This window comes from Eptesicus fuscus, chromosome 8 (genome assembly GCF_027574615.1).
Source record: "Eptesicus fuscus isolate TK198812 chromosome 8, DD_ASM_mEF_20220401, whole genome shotgun sequence".
Taxonomy (NCBI): domain Eukaryota; kingdom Metazoa; phylum Chordata; class Mammalia; order Chiroptera; family Vespertilionidae; genus Eptesicus; species Eptesicus fuscus.
Window position 1 is genome coordinate 12741515 of NC_072480.1, and position 21729 is coordinate 12763243.

The 21729-nt window shown below is 44.6% G+C and overlaps 1 protein-coding gene across 2 annotated transcripts in view; it reads left to right on the forward strand.

Annotated features, from left to right (window-relative positions):
* Positions 1-12609: 12609 nt before the first annotated feature.
* Positions 12610-21729, forward strand: part of ATP7B (ATPase copper transporting beta) — a 48156-nt gene continuing 39036 nt past the window's right edge. For both annotated transcript variants that reach the window (XM_054719779.1, XM_054719780.1), the window contains exons 1-2: positions 12610-12796; positions 15539-16766. In XM_054719779.1, coding sequence (XP_054575754.1) covers positions 15584-16766 — 1183 coding nt within the window. In that variant the 5' untranslated portion in view covers positions 12610-12796; positions 15539-15583. The remainder of the gene's footprint in view (positions 12797-15538; positions 16767-21729) is intronic.

The window sequence follows — 21729 nt, forward strand, 5'->3', positions numbered from 1 at the left end:
TAACCTCCACATTTCGACTCAATAAATAAACATTTCAAAAATGTTTCTGGAAAAAGAAGCTGCTCTTAAGCAAATGAAAATGTTGTTAACTGAAAGGTCTGGTAATATTCAAAAGTAAGGCAGTGTAACATTTTGAAAAAAGATGTCTAGTAGGAATTCTGGGTGGGACTGATGGTCTGTAGGGGGTCTTTTTCACTGCCCTAGGTACTTGGAGAGAAAAAAGACTAGTTAGATACAAAGGAAAACTTTCATAATTACTTTGCCCTTTAGCAGTTATTTTATTTTATTCTTTTTAGGGTTATTTGTTTAGAAAGTCCCCAAAACGAAAATTTTGTGAAAAGAGATTTTTGAATTGTACTATGCAAGAGATTTATGTAAAAAGAGATTTATGAATGTGCATTTATGCAGTTTACGGCCAGCTTTTATAGTTTTAGCTTAGTGTCTGAGATAGCAAAATAGTAAATTTTTTTTAAATGCTTGAGACAACCTCTTTAAAATGAACTTTCTTCTGTGTTTTGGACTGGCAGGAGGGGAGAAATGTCTTTTAAAGCATAACTGGAAAAAACATGAAGTCTGGAGAGGGCATCCCTGCCTCCCCCCTGTGTATTTGCAGTTTCTGAACGTTGGGCTAAGCCTGGTGAGGTTCCTACAGAGTTACCCCCTTCCCACAACAGGCGCAAGTTAACCCAAGGGAACTCAGTGCCCGGCCTGGGTGCTCTGGTCCCGGCTTCCACAGACCTTCTGAGCTTGGTCTCTTTTTAGAGGCTGGTCTCTTCTTAGGCCCAGGACAATGGACTGGAAAGGAATAGGCCCCTGCCTCTCAGAATCCCTCTTCGGGGAATGGGAAGGGTAGAGGTTACTAGGGACTGGTTCCAGTTGGAAAGCAGAATTCCTCTTCCTCTCAGAAACAACTGCCCAGGACTCCGTACCCATGGCCTCACTGACTACTTTGGCTAATCTTGGCGGCTGCTTTTATTTGACTCTAGGGTCCGTATCTCTGATAGTATATCAGTCCTCAGTAATCAAGCTGTTGAATGAATGAACAAATAAAGGAGAAGTGGACTTATATTGTTAGGTTGTGGACTTGACCATTTTAGAAAGCAAGATACAGCATTATATGTTGTGTGAGGGGTGGATAGATTGGATTTTATTTTTGCCTAGATGTAATCAAGCTAGCCCAGATGGCACAGTATATCCCTGCTAAAATAAAGGGGGAAAATTAGATGTAGTGGTGTGATCCAGTTACTTAAAGAAGTCACTACTGTTAACGTAAAAACATTCAAACCTGTGAAGAATTTTTGTGAGTTTATTTGAGCCAAACTGTCAACAATTGCCAGGAAGCAGAATCTCAACAGATTGGGATAATGCTCTGGAGAATGGCAGTTTTTCATCTTGTTTTATACATTACAATCAAAGGAGGAGATGTAAGTGGGTTACATGAAATCCATTGGTGATAGATTAGGGAGGCAGGAGAAAGCAAAGGAGGGGGGCAACCTCTGGGATTGGATAAAAAGTAAAATGATAGACACGTAGTACTTTTACCCAGGTGGGTACAATAACAGTGAAGGAATTTATGGTCTCTGTCCTGACACCCAGGCACATTTGGTTTTGCCCTGAGGGGCCCGGAAAAAGAAGTTACAAGTTACCCTGACATTTCACAGGCATGTTATCTTAGATGCAGAAAGACAGTCGGCTTAGTTAAGGTAAAGATTGACCTTTGTCAGGGAAGATACTGGCCTAGGACATGGCTACCCACTATAAACTGCTTTTAATTAAAGTTTTAATTTTAGACCATTCTTTGTGGTTACAGCAGCAGCAGCAGTACTATAATATTATTTGTTTTTCTAGAGCACTTTAGATTCTTTAATCTAGTTTCTTCAAGATTAGGATCAATAACAGATTATAAAAGTGTGGATTTTTTTCCCTTCTAGACAAATAGGGTATAGTGTATGCTCATACATTCCTGCACATTTTCCCTCTTTAATCTATCATGGATATCTTTGTATGTCAATAGAGTGGTTGGGGGCGATCAGACAGGTAGGCAGAGGCAGTTAGGGGCGATCAGGCAGGCAGGCAGGCAAGCGGTTAGGGTCATCAGGCAGACAGAGGCGGTTAGGGTCATTAGGCAGACAGGCGAGAGTGGTTAGGGGCGATCAGGCAGGCAGGCAGAGTGGTTAGGGGCGATCAGGCAGGCAGGCAGAGTGGTTAGGGTCGATCAGGCAGGCAGGCAGAGTGGTTAGGAGCCAGCAGTCCCTGTGGGATCAGGCCTAAACTGGCAGTGGGATCAGGCCTAAACTGGCAATCGCACATCCCCGGATTGCAAGAGGGTGCAGGCCAGGCTGAGGGACACCAACCACCACCTCCAACCAAGGGAAGATTATCGTGCACTGGGCCTCTAATCTATATATATATAAAAGTCTAAGTGACTGAACAACCGGTCGACTAGTCGCTGAGACGCGCACTGACCACCAAGGGACAGACGTTCAACTCACAAGATCGGGCTCCCTCCTGTCTGGATTGGGCCTGCAGGGATCCATACAAACTGGCTATCTGACATCCCCGGAGGGGTCCTGGATTGCGAGAGGGTGCAGGCAGGCCAGGCCGAGGGACCCCACCAGTGCACAAATCTGTGCACTGGGCCTCTAGTATAATATAAATAGCTGAATTATCTTAATATCATTGTGTGACATTCCTTCTAACTAGCTATAATATTGCATGTATCTAACGTAGGTCTTTTAGATCATTATCTTATCATAATTCTGGGGAATGACATAAGGGATTTATGATCCTATGCTTCTGACAAACTATTTTTTTCAAATGTAAAAAAATATTCCAAGGTACTGACAGTTGCTTAATAGTGACAGATCTTTTATTTAAAACTTCTTTGTTTAGGGGAGACTTGAAATACAGTGTTATAAGAGAAGATTCTGAAGCAAAAAAAAAAAAAAAGCTGTTGATAAAAATCTGATGAAGTAATTGTTACAATATATATATGTTAAAAGCAGTGGAATTCTCTGAAATGGTTGATAGTAAAATTAAAATGAGAGTGCGAATGGGTTTCTGAGGTAATATTGTGAAGTGCTTCTTGGGAGAGGTCTTATAGTTTGTGAATTTCTAAATTTTATTTTGTTTTATGTAGAAAACAATATGTTCATATGTATGTATTGAAGCTTGTTAATTTTATTTTTTGTTAATGCTACTTATTCTCCTGGGAGAATAGTGGATATACTAAATCCAGTTTCTCCATAAGGGTTAATGTTTTTTCTTGCTGTGGTCAAGAGAACAAAACAGGCAATCAAGGGTCATTTGTATGGAATTTTCCAGAAAGTGCAGTCTGCACCAGGGCTGGGGCTGGCCCTTGATATCAGAGAGCGGGTTGTTGCACACACAGCCCAGGCACATAGTGGACCCTCATCAATGTCTGCATTAATTAATGCCTGAGTTTGGGTTAGTTTGTTTTTTTCAGTAGATAAAATTTAAATAGTAATCACCGAAAGCTCTTTCAGGACTGTTGTGAAAACTATGTTAAAGGACAGTCTGAATGGGTTAAAGTGGGGGTCGGGAGATAAGTACACTAGTTTTAATTATATTAGTTTTCTTTGTCAGTAAAATGGTGGAAAATAAGTTCCCTGCATACCTCCCTGAGCTGCTTTTGAAGATCAAGTGAGGCATTGTTTGTCTTCATAGTCATTCATTTTCAAGTATTTGTGATGTTAGCCTTTTTCAGTCCCCTTAGCTTTCAGGCCTCCCTACAAAACTGTAGGGAGGGCATTATTACCCCATTTTATACCTAAGAAAACTGAGACTTGGATTCACTCATACCCAAGACTATCAGACATACTCTCAAGAAATCAACAAGTAGGAACTTTGCTAAGTGAAATAAGCCAGGCAGAGAAAGATAAATATCACATGATCTCACTCATTTATGGAAAATAATGAAAAACATAAACTGATGAACAAAAACAGATCCAGAGATAGAGAAACATCGATCAGAGCGTCAAACCTAAGGGAAGGTAGCGGAGGGTGGGGGTAAGGGGGAGAGATCAACCAAAAGACTGTGTGCATGCATATAAGCCTAACCAATGGACACAGACAATAGGGGGGTAAGGGCATGAATGGGGGGGTTAGAGGGATAACGGGGGAATAAGGACACATGTAATACCTTAATTAATAAAGAAATTAAAAAAATAAATCAACAAGTAGGAAAGACATATTTAAACAAACATACATGAAAATGTTCTGTAGTGTATAAAGCAGTGATGGGCAACCTTTTGAGCTTGGTGTGTCAAACTTCGCCAAAAAACTGAGCATAACTCGGGTAGTGTGTCACTTTGAGGAAAAAACTAACTTCAAGACTCTAGTCACAAATGTTTCATCCTCAGGAGCAGCAAATGTTTCATCCTCAGCATGCGGCCGCATGTCATCAGAAATGGCTACGTGTGTCAGTGCTGACACGCGTGTCATAGGTTCACCATCACTGGTATAAAGCCATGCACAAGTATATCATCAGTTCATTGTTGTTGTCACTTTTATCGCAATAATTAATATTATTGTTGCTTATATTAACACTAGAGGCCTGGTGCATGAAATTCATGCATGGGGGGGTGGGGGGTTGGGTCCCCCAGCCAGACCTGTGTCCTCTTGCAATCCCGGACACCTTGGGGAATGTCATGCCTAAACCGGCAGTCAGACATCCCTCTCGCAATCCGGGACACTGCATGCACCAGTGACCATACTTTTCATACAGGTGAAAGGCATCTTGCTGTTGTATGGGCAGCTACATTTTTTTGCCCTGATTATAAAAAGTAGTAAATAACATGATCCTTCTGAGGCAGTAGTACCATTTTCCCCATCTTATGGGTGGAAACACTGAAGCAGAGAGAAGTTAAGTAGTTGGCTTTGTCACACAATTGTAAGTGTTAGCATCAGGGCTGACCACAAAATGTGCAAGCCAGAGTCCATGCATGTCATTGCTGTATCATCCTGTTTTTTTCAGTGTTAGAGTAGCCTTGCCAGGTTTTAATTTTTAAATCTAAGAGACTGTTCCCAATATACAGGGTAGGGTCCCTAGGCCTGGGCGGCGATCAGGGCCATATGTGGGGCAACTGGCAGATAGGGTGATGGGGGGGCCCCCCACTGGCACCTGTCTTGGCTGGTGGCCTGGCACCGCCCGCTGGCTGGCACCGCCCCCAATCATCACCACTGGTTGCCTCCCTCTCGGGTGGGGGGCATATGTTCAATGCAGGAGCTGCTCCCTGGTGGTCAGTGCACTCATAGCAACCGGTCGTTCTGCCATTTGGTCAATTTGCATATTAGAGTTTTATTATATAGGATGGTTTAACAAAACATTTTCTTCCTTGCCTTAGATAAAATGAAAAACCACATTTGTTTTCTGGTATTGTTACCGAGGAGACGACCAGACCTCGGTTCTTCTCTTCTTGAGGGAAAGATTTCAATCAAGAGACAAAGTGTAGAAAAACAAGCAATAATTTATTGACCACAGCAAAAATATACTTAGGACAGTGAAACAAAGAAGGGCATAGAAGAAGCAATAGGAGAGCCTAGGCTAAGTTGCCTTGGCTCACTGAAAAGTCAGAGAATAGGGGGCCTTGGAGACAGGTTCAGGGGGTTAGCCTGGGACGAGCTGCCACTGCCTATTGCTTCCCTGGTCGCAAGTCTCATGGTGTCCCTTAGAGGCTAGGGCAGTGGTTGGCAAACGGCGGCTCGTGAGCCGCATGTGGCTCTCGAGCCTCGGTTTGCCACTCTGTTGACTAATGAGTTTGCCGACCACTGTGTAAGGCATTACCCTTACCCAGAAGTTTTGACTTCAGGTTAAAGACATTAGTACATTATTAAAATGTTTTTTAAGTGTTTTTCCCTAAGGCAGTGGTCGGCAAACTCATTAGTCAACAGAGCCGCAGTTTGCCGACCACTGGGTTAGGGGATACACGGGGGCAGGAGGGACGAGACGGGGAAGGGAATGGCATGGGTGTGCTCCCTGGAGGGAGAGCACCCTGGGACCCTCCTTTTCAGAGGTCTTAGGGCAGATCAATAGAATATTTATCAGCTTTATGCTGATGTATCAAAATGCAATTTATTCCCTTAATTTGTCCCTGGGTATGTTTGACAAATGGCACTTAATTGGATTTCTGTTATCATCTCCCAGAGTTGGGTGATTTAAACTATTTACCCTCTGGTTGGGGAGGAGAAGTGAAAACCATTTATTCTTAAATGTCCTTGGTTTAGGGAAGAAAGGATTTACTAGATGACTAAAAACTGCTGTTTAACTGTCTTTCCTATTCATCTTGTCCTGGAATTTCCCTAGCTTATTACTATTCTGTAACAGTATGAAAGTAATACTTTTTATGTTCTTTAATTTAAATTTTTAAAATTGGAAAACACAGAGTTGGTGGGGAAAAATAGGTTTACAGTTGTGAGTATGTGAAGCAGAGTTTATTCTTGTATTATTCTTTATTAATTACTAGTGGCCCGGTGCACGAAATTCGTGCATGGGGGGGTGCAGGAGGGAGAAGGGTGTCCCTCAGCCTGGCCTGCACCCTCTCCAATCTGGGACCCCTCAGGGGATAACTGGCAGTCAGACATCCCTCTCACAATCCAGAACTGCTGGCTCCTAACTGCTCGCCTGCCTGCCTGCCTGCCTGCCTGCCTGATTGCCCTAACTGCTTCTGCCTGCCAGCCTGATTGTCCCTAATTGCTCCCCTGCTGGCTTGATTGCCCCTAACCAACTCTACCTCGCCTCACATCTGGGACCCAGGATTCCCTCCTCCAGCCGACCACAGGCACCCGGGATCTGGGCTTCCCTCCCTCTGGTCAGCCATAGGCACCCAGGCTGGCTGCAGCCGCAGGGGATGGTGAGCAGGTGGCTTTGCCTGGGCTGCAGCCGCAAGTGCTGGTGCCCGGGACCGCGGGGTGGGCAGCTTCTCCGTCTCCCGGGCCACAGCCAGCCGCAGGTGCTGGTGCCCAGGACTGCAGGGTGGGCGGCTTCTCCATCTACCAGGCTGTAGCCAGCCGCAGGTGCTGGCGCCTGGACCGCAGGCGGGCGGCTTCTCCGTCTTCCCTGGGATAGAGTGTGGGCAACTTCTCCGGCTGGCTGTGGCCTGGGATCATGGGGCAGGTGGCTTCTTCGTCTCCTGGGCCACACCAGCCTCAGGCGCTGGGGCCCGGTTTCTCAGTCTCCCCCAGGACGTGGGGCGGGAGGACGTGGGGCAGGCGGCTTCTGTTGCTGGCTGCGGCCTGGGATCACGGGGCAGGCGGCTTCTTGGTCTCCCTGGCTGCAGCCAGACTCAGGTGCTGGCGCCGGACTTCTCTGACTCCCACAGGCCCGGAGTGGCTGGGGGGCGGGGCTGCCGCCATCTTTTCAGGTTAATTTGCATAGTCACTCTGATTGGCTGTTGGGTGTAGCAGAGTGATGGTAATTTGCATGTTTCTCTTTTATTAGTGTAGATTGTATTATTCTCCATATGAACAACTGTAAACCTACTTTTGTCCCACCCTTATATATACAGATAGTAAAAAATCAGCTTACCCATAAATAACCTCAATTTTATCCTATCTAATAAAAGAGTAATATGCAAATTGACCATCACTCCAACACACAAAATGGCTGCCCCCGTGTGGACACAAGATGGCCGCCACAAGATGGCCAACAGGGAGGGCAGTTGGGAGGGACCAGGCCTGCAAGGGAGGGCAGTTGTGGGCGATCAGGCCAGCAGGGGAGGGCAGTTGGGAGACACCAGGCCTGCAAGGGAGGGCAGTTGTGGGCGATCAGGACAGGAGGAGAGAGCAGTTGGGGGGAACCAGGCCTGCAAGGGAGGGCAGTTGGGGGCGATCAAGCATGCAGGGGAGGGCAGTTAGGGTGACCAGGCTGGCAGAGGAGGGAAGTGGGGGGCAACTGGGCCTGCAGGGAAGGGCAATTGGGGGGAACCAGGCCTGCAGGGGAGGGCAGTTGGGGGTGACAGGACCTTCAGGGGAAGGAAGTTGGGGGGGACAGGACCTTCAGGGGAAGGAAGTTGGGGGAGGAGGACCAGGCCTGCAGGGGAGGGCAGTTAGGGGTGACCAGGCCTTCAGGGGAGGGAAGTTAGGGGTGACCAGGCCAGCAGGGGAGGACAGTAGTTAGGGGCAATCAGGCTGGCAGGGGAGTGGTTAGGGGGTGATCAGGCTAGCAGGCAGAAGCAGTTAGGGGCAATCAGGAAGGCAGGCAGGCGAGCAGTTGGGAGCCAGCAGTCTGGGATTGTGAGAGGGATGTCTGACTGCCCGGTTAGGCCCGATCCTATCGGATTCGGGCCTAAACCGGCAGTCAGACATTCCTCGAGGAGTCCCAGATTGGAGAGGATGCAGGCTGGGCTGAGGGACACCCCCCCCCCCCCCCGTGCATGAATTTCATGCACCAGGCCTCTAGTGTATTAATAAATAAGTATATGCTCTTGTAAGTCTATATGCCTATAGACTTAACATGGGGACATTGATTCCTCCTCAGTGGGGGTTGTAGAAGCTGACACCCAAATGCCTGGTTTAGGTATGATCTTTTCAAGTAGTCTCTTATGATCCTCCCTCCCCTGTGAATCTCTGACATCCATTGAATCCTATATAATAAAAGCCCAATGACTGAATGGCTGAATGACCAGAATGACCGGTCAACCAGTTGCTATGATGCTCACTGACCACCAGGGGGGAGACACTCAATGCAGGAGCTGCCCCCTGGAAGTCAGTGTGCTCCCACTGACTGGGATCAGTGGCGCTCCCACAGCGATCGATCCTCACAGGCCACACCCCCCACCAGTGCATGAATCACGTGCACCAGGCCTCTAGTTATAAGACAGAGCCAGGCAGGGACTCAGTCACAATGTATTCAGGAGAATGTACAAAATTGCCACCTCTGCCTGTGTCCTGTCTTCTTTCCTAAGTGTAGTTGCTTTGAGTGTATTTGGAGTTAGAAATATGTATTGAAGAAAGCAGAGAGAGTACTGATGTTCTACTGTGGTTTTCTGAAGTTCCCAAGATAGCTAGAGGTGACAGATACTAAGGGATTAAGGCCAGGCTCAGCCTCAGGAAGCTGGCCTCAGTGGTCCTGGCCACACCCTTACCTCCCTACTACCTTCACTCTGTACTGCTCCAGTAGCTGTATTTCTTTCATTTTGCTTTTCTGCATTGTAGTCTCTTTCTGTAATTAACATGACTAAAAAGAAAAAGTAACCTCAAAAGTTGTTTTTAAAAAAATAGAGCCTGCTAGACTTTTGAGCTGGATTTAAATCCCAGCTCTGTTATTTAAATGGATTTGTGGCATTGGATAAATCTCAGTCTGTCTCAACAGTAAATTGGTGATAAGAATGCCTCCTTATAGAATAACCTTGAGTATTAGGGATATAGAATGTCATCCTTATAAAATAACACTGAGAATCATTAACTATTTGCTACCACTGGGTCTGTGTACATCCTATCTAATAATAGACAAATATGCAAATTGACCATACCTCCGACACACCCACAAGCCATGCCCACCACCCAATCAGAACGAGAATGCAAATTAACCCAAACCCAGATGGCTACAGCCACAGAGAGCAAGGTTTCCTAACAGAGGAAGCCAAGCTTTCTGCCTGCCCTTGCCAGGCCTAAGCCTCCACTCAAGCTACAAAGATTCAATTATAGAAGGTAAACAAATTCAAACAAATGGCGGCAGAATGGAGCTTGAGAGAGCAGGCCAGGGTTGCCGCCGGCAACAGGGGAAGCAAAGCTTTCCGCACACCCTGGCCGGGCACACCCGCTTAAGGCAACAAACTTTCAATTATAACCCCAACACAAATGGCTCCCGGCTGGGGAGGGAGCCCCAGGCTTGGCTCCGCTCCAGGCTACAAAGTTTCAATTGTAGAAGGAAAATAAATTCCAGATACCAGGGCCTCAGCTTGGGTTGCCAGGGGGCGTGGTTGGCCTGCAAACCACCACAGGCCCTTCACTCAGGCCACCCCACACCCCAAGGGAACCCCCACCTGATCCGGGATGCCCTTCAGGGCAAACCAGCTGGCCCCCACCCCTGTACCAGGCCTCTATCCTATCTAATAAAAGAGTAATATACAGATTGATCATCACTGCAACACTCAATATAGCTGCCCCCATGTGGCCAAAGATCCTGCCCCCATGTGGACACAAGATGGCCACCACAAGATGGCCAGCAGGAGAGGGCAGTTGGGAGGCACCCGGCCTGCAAGGGAGGGCAGTTGAGAAGGACCAGGCCTGCAAGGGAGGGCAGTTGAGAGGGACCAGGCCTGCAAGGGAGGGCAGTTGAGAGGGACCAGGCCTGCAAGGGAGGGCAGTTGAAGGTGATCAACCCTGCAGGAGAGGGCAGTTAGGGGTGACCAGGCCGGCAGAGGAGGGAAGTTGGGGGCAAACAGGCTGGCAGCAAAGTGGTTAGGGGGTGATCAGGCTGGCAGGCAGAAGCGGTTAGGGGCAATCAGGAAGGCAGGCAGGCAAGCAGTTGGGAGCCAGCAGTTCTGGATTGTGAGAGGGATGTCCCATATTGGAGAGAGTACAGGCTGGGCTGAGGGACAACCCCCCTCCGTGCACGAATTTCGTGCACCGGGCCTCTAGTATAAAAATATCAGGACTTTTCTGTATTTTGAATTTGTGAAAGTTTAGGAATATAGAGTTGTATGAGATGGAGGTTATATATTGGAAAAGTTGCATACATGCATGACATTTTTGGCTTATAAGTGGTTAAGGGCATTATACACCCTTCAAAGAGAAAGAAGTCTCAAGGATAAGTGGGCAAGTGGTACCCTATTTAAGGGTGATGGGGATCCATATGTAATTGAGAGATCTCAAAAGTGACTAGTGGTTTTTCCACTATGTACATCATAGTATTGCTCTTTGATGTGTAATCACGGTTCTTTTCTACGACTTTTCAATTTTAGTCTGGCTTTGAAAACTTTCATCAAACATGCCACCTGATTTCCAATTTCTTCATACCAGGTTGGCCTATCTGAAAGTCTTCTTTTTCTTTCCTCGCTCCATCTTGTTGAATCAACACTTTATATTCCTTTACCTGTTTTTACCTGGCACTCGCAGCAAATTCCATGTGACCTGGATGCCTAGAGAGATAGTAAAGAATAGAAATTCATTTTGGATTTCCCTCTGTGAAATCTCTCTCTCCTCTTGTATTTGTAATCCCTTCTAATACTAATGCCTATCATACTAGTAGTTTATTAAAAATTCAAAAGCTAGCAAAAATTCTTCCCCAACCTGGTGTTGGGCCTACAGAAGAAGTCCCAGATGTTTGTCTTCAAGGAGTACATAATTTAGTGAGAATTAAACAACACTAGGGCTTCTATAAGGTTTTCCCTGAGTACAGAATTTGTCTCCTGAGCCCACTTTCCAATGCCCTTGATTGCTTGAAGAGCCCTTAAACCTAAACTTATTTGTTTGAACTCATTGCATGAGAGTTTTTCACCACCAAGGATTGCCTTCAGAGTGGAATTAAAAGCATGCACATCCACCCACCACGTGTGTACACTTATAAACTATCCAAACACTGAATAACTGTTAGGAGATTGTTTGTAAACCTTCAGATACTCTGGTGATTCATAAAGTTGATTATTTGCAAAGTTTTATCCTCCTCAACTACGTGTCCTTAGAAACCTGCCTGTCAGGAAGGGGGGCCTCTGAGCATTGTTTGCTACAAACAAATAGCTTCCAACACTTCTGCTAACCCTTTTTGGCAGTGATCCAGGGATCAAGAGCCCGCACTGTGATTTGGGGTTTGGTAAGGTGTAGCTAGACCTAAGACAAAAAAAAAAAAAAAAAAAAAGAAGAAGAAGAAGAAGAAGAAGTTGGGTAGGGATTTATTTTTCCAACAGACTGGGTGGTTGAGGTTTATGTCTTTTTATAAGGAGGCAATTTCTGCTTACTAACATATTAAAGTGAATGTCCTTAGATATTTTCTTAGTTTTCATTTCATCTTTTTCAGTTAAATAAGTATTTAATTAATATCAATTACAATTACAATCAAGTCACAGTTCTGGATCTCCTTTATACGCATGTTAATTTATTTTAATTTTTCAATTATTAGAATTTGGTAACACAATTTGGTATTATATAATAAGTTGTACAGTGAAAAGTAACTCTTCCCCCTCTTATACCCTAGTCACTTGATTCCTTCAACCGTCCAATTCTCAAATTCTACACTAGTTTCTTATATATTCTCCCAGAGATAATCCATGCATGTATAAGCATCTATATGTATAATAGTCTTTTTCTCACACAAATAATGCTAGCATACTGTGAAAGATTCATTTTGGTGGCCCTTCCAATGAAACTACACCTCCCTGTGTTTAAGTCTTTATGTAATTACCTCAATAATGACTGAACTTGGCCATGCGACTGGATTTGACCAATGGCGAACTAGTAAGAGTGATGCAGGGGGGACAGGCTTGATATGTGCTTGCACATGGAATCTGTTCTCCGGGCATGCTCACTATTGTGACACTCCCTTTTAGAACCTACAAACCACCAATTGTGAGGTGTACCCAGCCTAGAGGCTACATGGAACAGAACTGAGGTTTCTGCGACCAACAGCTTCCAGACAGCAGCTGGCGTCAACTTGCCAGTCATTGTGATGAATGAACCATCTTGGAAGTGGCACCTCCAGCCCAAGCAGTCCACTCCAGAAAATGCTATGTGGCATAGAGAGCGAGCTTTCCATATCAAGCCCTGTCCAAATTGAAAATCTACGCGCATTCGTTATAAACCACTTAATTTGGTGTCATGCAGCAATAGATAACTGAAGGTACTATATATTTCTGTGCCTTGCTTTTCACTGAACGATATATTAGATATCAGTCTATTTCAGTATTTATAAAGTTGCTTTAATCTTTTTAAGAGCTGGCTAGTATTCCATTGTATTGCTGTGCAATAATCTAATTAATCATCCTCTTATTTATGGACATTTATTTCCAATCTTTTGTTGTATACTTCCTTTTGCATATAAACATAACATATTTACTGGCTAAACTTTTAGATATAGAGTTGCTGGGTCAAAGAATATGTGAATTTGTAATTTTAATACGTATTGTCAAGTTGCCTTCCAGAAGTGACATTCCCACTAGTTCTGAGGATCAAAATGAGTGCCAATCTGAATGGTGAAAACTGTGCCACAGTGAGGTTGGAATGTTATATTTCTCCTTTAATCGTTTTTTATATATTGTAAAGCCATTTGTATTTTCTTTTTAATGAACTACCCTCTTTTTTCTGTTGGGTTGTTAATCTTTTTCTTTTTTGAAGGACCCCTTTATGTGTTAAAGAAATTAGCTCTTAGTTTGCTTAATGTGAAGTCAAGCTTTCCCCCCTCAGTTTCTTCTTTAACTTTTGCCTTGGTTTGAGCAATTTCTTCTCTTATTATAGTTAGATATATCAATCTGTAATTTTATAGCTTTTGAATTTTCTTGTTTTTTGTTTTGTCATATTTAGACTTTCCATACTCTGAGATTATAATAGATTTTCTTCTATGTTTTTATTATTCTTCCTTTTAAATCTATCTGAAATGTCTTTTGATATATACATTCTAGATTTATATTTTTCTGGATAGATTTCTGAGGTGTGGCTATCCAATTGTCAGTTAATACTGTTGAGCCATGTCATCCTTATATACTACATTTCCATCCTTATATACTACACACCACATATGATTTCAGTTTATTTACTGAATTCAGCAACCCTACTTGGTTGCTGTCCCTTACATAATTATTCCCTCTTTTCTATACTATTTTAGGAAGTGCTATAGTAAGTATTTTAAAAAATAATTCTTTATAATTATTAATCTCAAACTAGCTTATGATTTCCTTTGTGGATATACAAATGAACATTTATAGTCGGGTTTAAAAGTTATTTAAACTTTATCTTGTTAAGCTGCTCAAAATCTGAAGTTAGAAAGATTATGCATTTTATGCATGGCAGTACGGAGCTCAATCCATGTAACTGAGATTCATCTGAAGATAAGTAGGATTGTGTAGGAGCAGAGAGTGACATGCTTTTTCATCATGTATCATGTATAAAGGCCTGTTCCCAAATTTCTGAAATATGTAATAATACTGGTATAAAAACTGTCTCTAATTAAGAGAGTGCTGAGACTGGAACCCGGTGAAAGAAAATCATGTTATGTTAATAGAATGGCTGAGGCCTCATCATTATGAGAAGAAATCAGGTAATTATACGTGTACTGTGGTATATATATATATATTTTTAAATATATTTTATTGATTTTTACAGGGAGGAAGGGAGAGGGACAGAGAGCTAGAAATGTCGATGAGAGAGAAACATCGACCAGCTGCCTCCTGCACACCCCCCACTGGGGATGTGCCCGCAACCCAGGTATATGCCCTTGACCAGAATTGAACCTGGGACCTTCCAGTCCGCAGGCCGACACTCTATCCATTGAGCCAAACCAGTTTCGGCTGTACTGTGGTATATTAAGAAAATGGGTCCATTGAATTTGGTAACACATTTGTCATTTTATGTAATGACTACAGCTGTCCTGAACACTAGGGAGGACAGTGACACTCAGCAAAGGCAGAATTGAGAAGTTCCTTGTTAAACTCAACTTTCTATTCTTCCAGCTTTTCCGTTCCTGCCCTGCTTGGCCCAGCTCAGTTCCTCTGACTCACAGAGCATACTTCCAGATCTCTTTTCACTGGTATATATGGTCTGACCCCATGGGGCCTGGAAGGTCTGCTTTTGGAACATGCTGCAAGTTTGACTTGCTTGAGTTCCCTGTGACTGATTGTTAAGCATAGTTAAGCCCTGCTGAGAGATTGAGACAGACACACCTAGAATGAGATACGGAACTAAGGTGTTACCTAATCTTTGTATTTGCATTGCAGCAGAATCCTTAATTTAGAGCTGAAAGGACCAAGTTAGGGGGGCGGTTTCAGGTATCGTCCAGTACCGGGGGAGGGTCTCTTGGGAGACCTGTGGGCTGCTGTGCTTACTGCCTCTGTCACAGGCCTGCATGCTTGTTCTGTGCTTGTAAACTGCGTCAGCTCTCCTCCTTTCCCATAGACATCTCCACATCTTCTAGGTAAGAAAAAACATTTCACTAAGGTAGGCAAGTTGACTTGTAGGTTCAGAATCACGGAATGTCAGGACTAAAAGGAACCTGTCTGAACCCTTTCATTTGATAAACATAATTGATCTTTGAACAACACGAATAAGTGGACCTGTGCAGTTCAAGGGTCAACTTTTTAGATCTAAAGTTGGGAATTTATGGATGCGGAGGGCCGGGTGTTAAGTTTTTGTGGAATCAAAGTTATATGCAGATTTTTTACTACAGGAATTGGCGTCCCCAGCCCCTGCATTGTTCAAGGTCAGCTGTGATGTCTATAGCTTTCTTTCCCTGCTTTTTATGCTCTTGTACTCTTGGGATGTTTTGACACCAGTGGCATTGTTTTCCATTTTCTCAGTGACAGACAAGGTGGGATAATTTAGAAAAAAATTTTGTTTTAAGAATAAAAAAAGTTATTTCTTTTTCTTTTAGATTCTGTCTAAACTTTCTTTGCCTGCTCGTGGCTGGGAACCAACAATGAAGCAGAGTTTCGCCTTTGACAATGTTGGCTACGAAGACAGTCTGGAGGGTATGTGCCCTTCGCAGACAACCAGTGGCACCATCAGCATTTTGGGCATGACTTGCCAGTCATGTGTAAAGTCTATTGAGGGCAGGATTTCCAGTTTGAAAGGCATTGTGAGTATTAAGGTTTCCCTGGAACAAGGCAACGCAATTGTAAAATATGTGCCATCAGTTATGAGCCTGCCACAGGTTTGCTTTCAAATTGAGGACATGGGCTTCGAGGCCAGGATTGCAGAAGCAAAGGCTGACTCCTGGCCTTTGAGGTCCTTGCCAGCCCTGGAGGCTGTGGTCAAGCTTCGAGTGGAGGGCATGACCTGCCAATCCTGTGTCAGCTCCATAGAAGGCAAGATTGGGAAACTGCAAGGAGTGGTGAGAGTCAGAGTCTCACTCAGCAACCAAGAGGCAGTCATCATTTATCAGCCTTACCTTCTTCAACCTCAGGACCTCAGGGACCATGTCAGCGACATGGGGTTTGAAGCTGCCATCAAGAACAAAGTGGCTCCTGTAAGCCTGGGACAGATTGATATTGGGCGGTTACAGAACGCTGACTCAAAGACACCTTCAGCTTTTAACCGGAATGTCAATAACTCTCAGACCTTGGAGCACCAAGGGAGCCATGTGGTCACCCTGCAACTGAGCATAGATGGAATGCACTGTAAGTCTTGTGTCCGGAATATTGAAGAAAATATCAGCAAACTCCCAGGAGTTCAAAATATTCAGGTGTCCTTGGAGAACAGAACTGCCCAAGTACAGTACCATCCTTCTTATGTCTCCCCGGCGGCCCTGCAGAAGGCGATTGAGGCTCTTCCACCAGGGAACTTTAAAGTTTCTCTTCCTGATGGAGCAGAAGGAAGTGGGACAGATAACAGGTCTTCTACACGTCACTCCCCTGTCCCTGCCCAGAGAACCCAGGTGCAAGACGGGTGCTGTACCATGGTGCTTGTTATTGCTGGCATGACCTGTGCATCCTGTGTCCAGTCTATCGAAGGCCTGATCTCCCAAAGGGAAGGTGTGCAGCAAATATCAGTCTCTCTGGCTGATGGCACTGGAACGATTCTCTATGATCCCTCTATAATTAACCCAGAAGAGCTCCGAGCTGCTGTAGAAGAAATGGGATTTGAGGTTTCCATTGCTTCTGGTACGTAGTTAACCCTGGGGTTGTCTCCTTTCTCTTTGTGTCTTATGGTGTCGTACCTGCGTGTTTGGACAGGTGAGCCACACTCGCTGCCTCACATGTGGACCATGGTAACAGAATTCTGCAACTCTCCCATGTGTGTTAAGTTTTTCAGGCTAGAGGGAATAGAATTTCCAAGTGTTTATTTAGATTTTGCCTCTTGTGTACCTGGGACTAAAATGATTCTTGGCTTCTTTTTTGAACAGAACCCTGATTCTGTTTTTGTTTGTTTGTTTTGTTTTTTTTTAAAAATATATTTTTATTGATTTCAGAGAAGAAGTGAGAGGGAGAGAGAGAGAGAAACATCAATGATGAGAGAAAATCATTGATTAGCTGCCTCCTGCATGCCCCCCACTGGGGATCGAGCCCACAACTCAGGTGTGTGCCTGATTGGGAATTGAACTGTGACCTCCTGGTTCATAAATCGATGCTCAATCACTGAGGCACCTTGGCTTTTAAAAAGAGTACAGTAGGAATATCAGGTCTTTCTCTGACCAAAGGAATCATCATCATTCTCCCTGAAGATTTCTCTGCTAAACAGAATAAAATCATAAAAATAACGTAATATTAGTCTCACCACCCAGAGCCCATTCTCTTGAAAGTGGGAAGTAAGGGAAGGACTTAAGGATGATTTCCTTTGCCCGCCTTGATGGCTGTGAGAAGATGGGTGTGGTGAAATTTTCCACAAAAGCACAAAGGGTCCACATAACTTGATGTCAACCTCACTAAACAGCGTTTCCAGGGTCGTGGTCATCCCTGCTCTCCCCCTCTTCTCATTGACTGGTCACTTGCTGATTTTTCATTTTCCTTACAGAGGAGCCCAGCAAATATAGAATAATTTCTGTCGTACATCAGGATTGTGAGAGTTGTAGGCTACTGGATGAGTGCCACATGGCTTCTCCTGAGAGCTTATGTTGTGGTGAGAAGGGGTCTGAGAGGAAGGAACCCTTGCAGTATAACGGGACAAGCCCTGTGCAAGCCCAGGCAGTGGGGACCTGAGCCAAGCTCCCGGCTTAGGCAGGTCTCCTCCGGGAGAGTGAGTGGGAGTGAGTCAGTGAGGGACAGGGGGCTGGGGTGGGGCAGGAGGGGTGGGGAAGTGACGAGGGACAAAGCAGCCTGGACAGTGGTCCGAAGGCCTGAGAGGCAGCACAGTGTGTTGGGGAAGCTGCAGAGAAGAGGAGAGTGGCCTGAGTGTGAGGACTCACAGAGGGTGGTGGACGGTGGCTGGGCCACCTCAAATAGGCCCTGCATGTCAAGTTGAGTTTAGACTTTATTATAAAGGCAAGGGGAGTCACCAGAAGATTTTAATCAGAGGAAGTACAGACCAGATTATGTTTTAGGGGACCAGTCAGTGTCAGGGTGCAGTGGGGGTTGAGGCCGTGAGACCACATAAGAGGCTGGGTGAGAAATGATGTGGGCTGGAGAGCAAGAGATGGATTTGGAAGACACTCAGGTCAGATCTGCCAAGCTTGGTGTCAGATTAAGGGTATGTGTGATGGGGGCAGGCTAGGGAGGAAAGGGAGAGCCTGGGATGAGCCCCAGCTGAGGTAGATGCTGGAGGGTGGCTGGGCTTATGAGTCCTGAATTTTTGGGAGAATGGGGCTGGAAATGCAGATTTGAGTGATTGGAGCCAGAGATGACAGAGGACCTAGAAAGAGTGAGTGCGAGAAGGGAAGGAGCAGAGGAGGAATGTGATGGCACTGATGTGGAAGGAATAGGGGGGTGGCGGTGGTGGCACCTATAGGAGGAGGATCTTGCCGGCGAGTGACATGAGAAGAGGGAAGAGTCCTGGAAATAAAGGAAGAGGGTCCAGAGAGGCTAAGGTTTAACTAAGAGGAGACCATCAGCTGGAGTTGCTCACTGCCTGCATGGTGGTAGGGAGGTGCAGACCTCCAGTAGCTTAGGCCTGGAAGGGACAGAGTGGAGTAGAAGATAGGGAGGGGTGGTTGAGAGAGGCTGAAGATAAGGAGGGAGTGTGGGACATTCTCTGAGGGACAGCTATGTGAGTGGTAATGTGTTTACTGTTTAGATTCCAAGATACATGCCCGGTATGTCAGTGCAAATGCAGGGTGAACTAGGATGTGGACAGTTTCTCAGCCTCTGGCTGGAGCTTCATGCTCATCCCTAAGAAGCACTTGTGGGCAAAGCCCACTGACCATACTCAGGGCCAGCTGCACGTGAGTTTCCCACATCCATTTTCTCCATTTCCTGACCGCCACTGAGACAGAGAATTTCTCCCTGTAAAGTTTGCTCTGTGTGATACTTTACTGCACACACACACCTTAAAAGGAGTGGGTAAGTCAGGTAGAGTGTCTTGGCCCCGTCTGTACTTTGTCTTTGTACCAAGTTTCAGGAAGGAGGTGGGTTTTTGTTTATTTATTTAAAATAAAAATCAATAAGGAAAACACAAAAGAACAGTAAATCCTGTACTCAAAAGGTGAGTTATAATTTGACAGCTAAGAATACACTTAGTATGAAGCCATCATCTGCTATATCTGTGTGAAATTTAAGGTCTTTCAACAGTGGAATCAGGTTATTGGCAGTAAAAAGAAATTTGCATTGAACTACATAATCCAGAATATTTGGATTAAATTAAACCTAAAAGGAAAAAACCCCAGTGATTTTTCTTGGCCAGAGTTATAAGAGTTACGTTTATCCCAAGAGGTATTAGGATATCAGATTTAACAAATAAGAAATATAGGACACTTAGTTAAATTTGACTTTCAGATAAATAACAATTTTTTTTTTTTTTTTTTTTTTTTTGGTATAAGTATGTCCCAAATACTGCATGGGACATACTTATACTAAAAGATTATTCATGTTTTTTCTGAAATTCAAATTTAGCTGGACATTCTGTATTTTACCTGTCAATCTTAGTTTAGGATTGACAAACTGTAAATGTGCTGTGACTACCCCTTATAGCCACTTAAATGTTAAAAAGGCATCATTTGTATTTGATTATTCATTCTGGATTGAATGGGAACTCCTTGAAGACAGTTTTCAAACCATGTGATTTGTTTCTTCTTTGACTCAGTAGCACCCAGCACCGAGTAGGTATTTGTGAAGGAAATGAAAGAGAAAGAAAATAATGGGCTGTGACCAGCAGGGTCACCGGGTAGCTCAATGGAGGGCTTTAATCCAGGGAATTATTTACAGAGATTTTAGCTGAAAAACCAAACAGAATAGGAAGGAAACCCTAGATTAGTACTAGCAGAAGCCACCACCTCCAGGCAGGTGGGTCTGAGGGAAGAGGGCGTTATAAGAGCCCAAGGCCGAGGTTGCCTGGTGGCAACTGGTACTATTGAAACTAAGAAGGGAAAGACGATAGCCAGGCCCTGGCCAGTGTTGCTAAGTGGTTAGAGTGTCAGCCTGCAAACTGAAGGGTCTCCGGTTTGATAACCAGTCAAGGGCATGTACCCGAGTTGCAGGATTGATCCCCAGCTCTGGTTCAGGCACATGCAGGAAGCAACCAATCGATGTGTCTCTCTCACATCGATGTTTCTCTCTCTTCTCCCCATCCCTTCCACTCTCTCTAAAAATCAATGGAGAGCACATAGGCAAGTGACAGGCTTTGAATTTCAGCCATTTTATTTTGTTACTAGACTGAAAGGGTCCATTTGCCTGCACACATCAAAGTGCACACATCAAAGGCCAATAAGACATGAACAGGAGTTTATAGCCAAGAAAGTAAGGATTTATTAAGGAGATGGTGCCATGCCCAGAGTCACAGGTAGCTCGTGCTCAATGACCTGGCTCCCCGACGGCTTCCAGGGGATGGATTATATAGGGAAAAGGTCATTAGTCATAGTGACTAAAGGAATTAGAGTTGTGATTGGTTAGTGCTAGGGTAATTCATCGTTGCATTTGGTCCTAATGTCAGCTATGGAGTTACTCTGTCCAACTTCACAAGGATTTGTTCTGTGAGATCTTTCCGCTTTCCTGGGTCAGGAACTAAAACACAACCGAGGCCAAGATATTGTCTTTAGTTGGATTGAAAACTCTGTCTCTATAGTCAATAGACCCAGGACCTTGTTCCTAAGACTCCTGGGATGCTGACCAGAACCTCATTGTCCTGAGGGCTTAATGATTAAGCAAGGGAGAGGGAGGTGGTTGAGTCAGGGTGCTAGGTGAGGCCAGTTGAGTCAAGGGAAAAGTAGAAATAAAAGTCCAGATGAAAGAAAAAGTTTCTGCAGTTATAATTTGACAGCTAAGAATACACTTAGAGCTGGTTTTTATCTAGAAGGCAGCTCTGCCATCTGTTTACTGATTTACTGACTATTTTTTAAAAAATATATATTTTATTGATTTTTTACAGAGAGGAAGGAAGAGGGATAGAGAGTTAGAAACATTGATGAGAGAGAAACATTGAACAGCTGCCTCCTGCACACCCCCCCATTGGGGATGTGCCCACAACCAAGGCACATGCCCTTGACCGGAATCGAACCCGGGACCCTTGAGTCCGCAGGCTGACGCTCTATCCACTGAGCCAAACCGGTTTCGGCTACTGACTATTTTTTGAATGAATGAATAAATTGATGGACAGGTGGATGGATATATGAATATAGTGTGAGGAAAAGTCATCTGTTAGGTATAACATATTCCTCTCACTGTTGTAAATAAGTAATGCCACTTTTGGGGCACGGTTCTCTCATACCAGCATGTGTTGAGGATCTTCTGGGTCTCAGGCACTGTGCTGACTGCCATGAAGTACTCAGAGTCTAGCACCTGCCTGTGTGTGGTTCGTGTGGGGTAGCAGATCACAGAGACCCATCATCCAAGGCAGGTTTAGAATAATTGCAACAAGTAAGGTATTGGTAAAGGAGAAAACCCAGCATCTGGTTTGGGGCTCCCAGAGACTTAATGGTAGAGGTAGTGTTGGAGGAGGGCTTAGATAGGATATCAGAATGGTTAGGATTTCATCAGGCAC